General features: G+C 52.0%; 1 protein-coding gene across 1 annotated transcript, besides 2 other annotated features; it reads right to left on the bottom strand.

The window, feature by feature from the left end:
- Positions 1 to 2,903: part of a sequence feature (heterozygous, Esmeraldo-like haplotype) that runs on past the window's edge.
- Positions 81 to 132: a microsatellite.
- On the bottom strand, positions 1,785 to 2,903 carry Tc00.1047053508801.10 (hypothetical protein, conserved; the record flags this gene model as incomplete). Its single annotated transcript, XM_797839.1, has 1 exon — positions 1,785 to 2,903. A coding segment is annotated over one exon (1,119 nt), but the record flags the coding sequence as incomplete, so codon positions are not given.

Genomic DNA, 2,903 nt, shown 5'->3' with positions numbered 1-2,903 from the left:
GTCCTTTTGACTCTCCGCCCGTGAATGCTGCGTCCACGCCTAAACACACAACACACAACCGTAATATTATTCTACGTCTAATATACCAACGCATATATGCATACATACACACATAAACATCGACATATACATGCCTTCAGGTTTCGTCTGCAGCAATTCAACATTTAATGAATCCGACGCAAAGAAACAGAAAAGTACTACACATCATACACACATCCATCTTATGAGATATTGATGGAGGAACAAAACACACAAGCCCAAATAAAAAGAAATAAAAGAGCACGCTTTCAGACGTGCAGCATATAAACAAGTGATGATACCGTGGCAATAAAAACAAGCGGAGGAATTTAGACGGCAACAAAAGCTTTGAAAAGCCACGCTTTCGTCTTAACGCACAAGGACATACCGCCATGGAAGCAGACGCATGTGCGCCTGTACTGTCGTTGGGATGCCTCAGGCTCCTCGCCATGTGCATGGAAGTAAAAACAAACGCGCACCCAGGCACGGCACGGCACAACATTCCCAAAAAATGTGACACGGCAACCAAAAGCAAAAGGGAATGCAGCTTGGATTCCGTGTACTCCGCATCCCCGACGCCTCAGAGGAGATTTGTCCCACGCTCATGCACCGGCAAACAGACAAATTCATTAAGAAATATGTGTAAACCTCCAAAGGTGGCTGTCTTCATAAGGGCCCCGCAACCGCCGGACTCCCCTCCGCGTGAGGGCTAACAGCGGGGGAGGCGGGACAGAAAAAAACTGCCCTCGCTGCACTCCAGCACGGTGTCATCGGGGGAAAAATTCAGTTAAGAAACAAAAAAAGGCGGGAAAGTTCGTCAAAACACAATATCACCAAGATAAACACCCTCGTCTTCGCACGTTCCTCTCCACGGGCCCCCATCATACATCAAAAACATGGTATGTATCCCCGCCGCCGTAGAGAGTCAAAAGAAATGAAACCAAGTAGATACGAGAAAAACAAAGTCAGGCGCTCCTACCCCTCCTGCTGTGTCATTTCGTGCTCACACACCCATGAGATACATACGTGGTGACACCTTCGCACTCTCCTGGCAGCTCTAACCAAATACACACGGGCATAAATTGACACCATGGAAAGAAAATAGAAAGGAAAACAGAAAAAAGAACACATACACACAAAGGCGCCTCGTAAATTAAAGGATTTGAAAATAACGAGTGGCAAGCACACCACGTGGATTTCTTTTCCTTCCATTGGTGTTGGGTGCCGCCTCTGCTGCTCCCCTGGTGGTGGTGCCCGCTGTCTTCGCCGTGGTGCCAGGGTCAATTGCCCCGTATTGTCGGGGGAGCCAGGAGCCAGCAACGTTTCACTCGCGGGGCCATTGTTGTTCGCGCAGGGCTGACGGCAACAGCCAGCACCCGGGCCTGCCGCGTCTTGCAGGGACACAGCCGTAACGCCATGACGGCTGGGGGCACGTGTCACCGCAACGCGGGCCATCAAATTTATTTTTAAAAACACAAAACAAAAGGCTCTGCCGCTACTCTCTCCTCTCGGATCCCACACGCACACACGCGAGGCCAGGAGAACAAAAACAATGGCAGCAGCAGAGGCGGCAGTGTCAAACGCCCATCTCTCTTGTGATGAGTGAACACAACCGACGCCGTTCTCTTTACATTCATCCTCGTGGAAAACGGCATCGTGTGCCGCAGCACCCACCCTCAAGCAGCCGTTGTCATCAGAGGAGTATTCCGTAGTCGGTGCACTCCCTTCACAAAAACCGTCCACGTCATCCCTCACAAATAATTCACTCAGGCCCATAAACCCCCGCCTTCTTGCTGCTCCTCAAAGAGGCGACGCCGCTCATCCAACACCTGACGATTAAATTTCACGTACTCCCAGTGCACATAGGCGTTGGATATGAAGGCCGTCACGTTGAATCCAAGCATCACAAGCAACGGGAGCTGCACACAAGCACAATCCAGGCAAACATCAACACCTCGCCTTCTTGCCTCCCGCGTGTACCACTCGCCGTACAGAAGGCGGTTCAGGAAGACTGTAGAACTCACTAACGCAAGGAAAATAAAATTGTAGTGCTTGGCGGGGTCCTTTGCAAAAACAGTCCGAGAAACCAACACAAGGGAGGCTGCACTGAAACCGTTGCCAATGGCACACAATAAGTACGGCAGCGGCAGTGCAGCCCTGGGCACCACGAGGAATAAAACCAGCGACAGGATCACGAACACATCAGCCAAATAGACAGAAACGACAATCGAAACCCTGTCCTCGGCCTTGCGTTTCTGCGACCAGACCTCGAAGTAGCTCATCAGTAGCCGACCCGCCGCACTTCCCACCCCGTTCAGCACCGTGAGAAGCGTTTTGATGGCGTTGTCCACCTCTTCGTCAGCAAGCGCGGCGTAGAGAAAGCTGGCATTGTAGATGATCACAAACCCAGAGCCCGCAATACAGAAAAAGCTACAGAGAAAAGCCCACAACTTCAGCGTTTTCAGGTTCTGGAGAAAGGTCGTCTGGTACTGCGGCGCAATGTAGTCGACGTCCGTCTCCACCTTCTTCGGGGGACCACCAGCCGCCGCACGCTCGTTCGCCACCTCATCACCCGCACTCGGTCTCTCCGTCCCACCGCAGTCATCCTCCTCCCGTTGTGTCTCCCTCCTCTCAAGGCACGAAACGGGCAATGCCATCAACGGAAGTGCCACAAGGACAGCAATCAAGATGGACGCAAATATGATGCGCTGCGTCCTCCCCCACCCCAGATACGCAACCAGTGCGCTCTGCAGTGGCAGGTATATAACCAGCAGGACAACAAACGCAATGCCGATCGCGAAGCGAATTGTGGGTGGTTGCTGGCGGAAGTAAACGGATTTGCGTGGCAGTCGTCTCTCCTTTTTCTCGATGCCAAGGTGTTTCTC

This window comes from Trypanosoma cruzi, genomic scaffold (genome assembly GCF_000209065.1).
Source record: "Trypanosoma cruzi strain CL Brener 1047053517061 genomic scaffold, whole genome shotgun sequence".
In the NCBI taxonomy this organism is placed as follows: Eukaryota; Euglenozoa; class Kinetoplastea; order Trypanosomatida; family Trypanosomatidae; genus Trypanosoma; species Trypanosoma cruzi.
The sequence above is the reverse complement of the archived record's forward strand: the minus strand, read 5'-3'. Positions and strand labels throughout refer to the sequence as shown.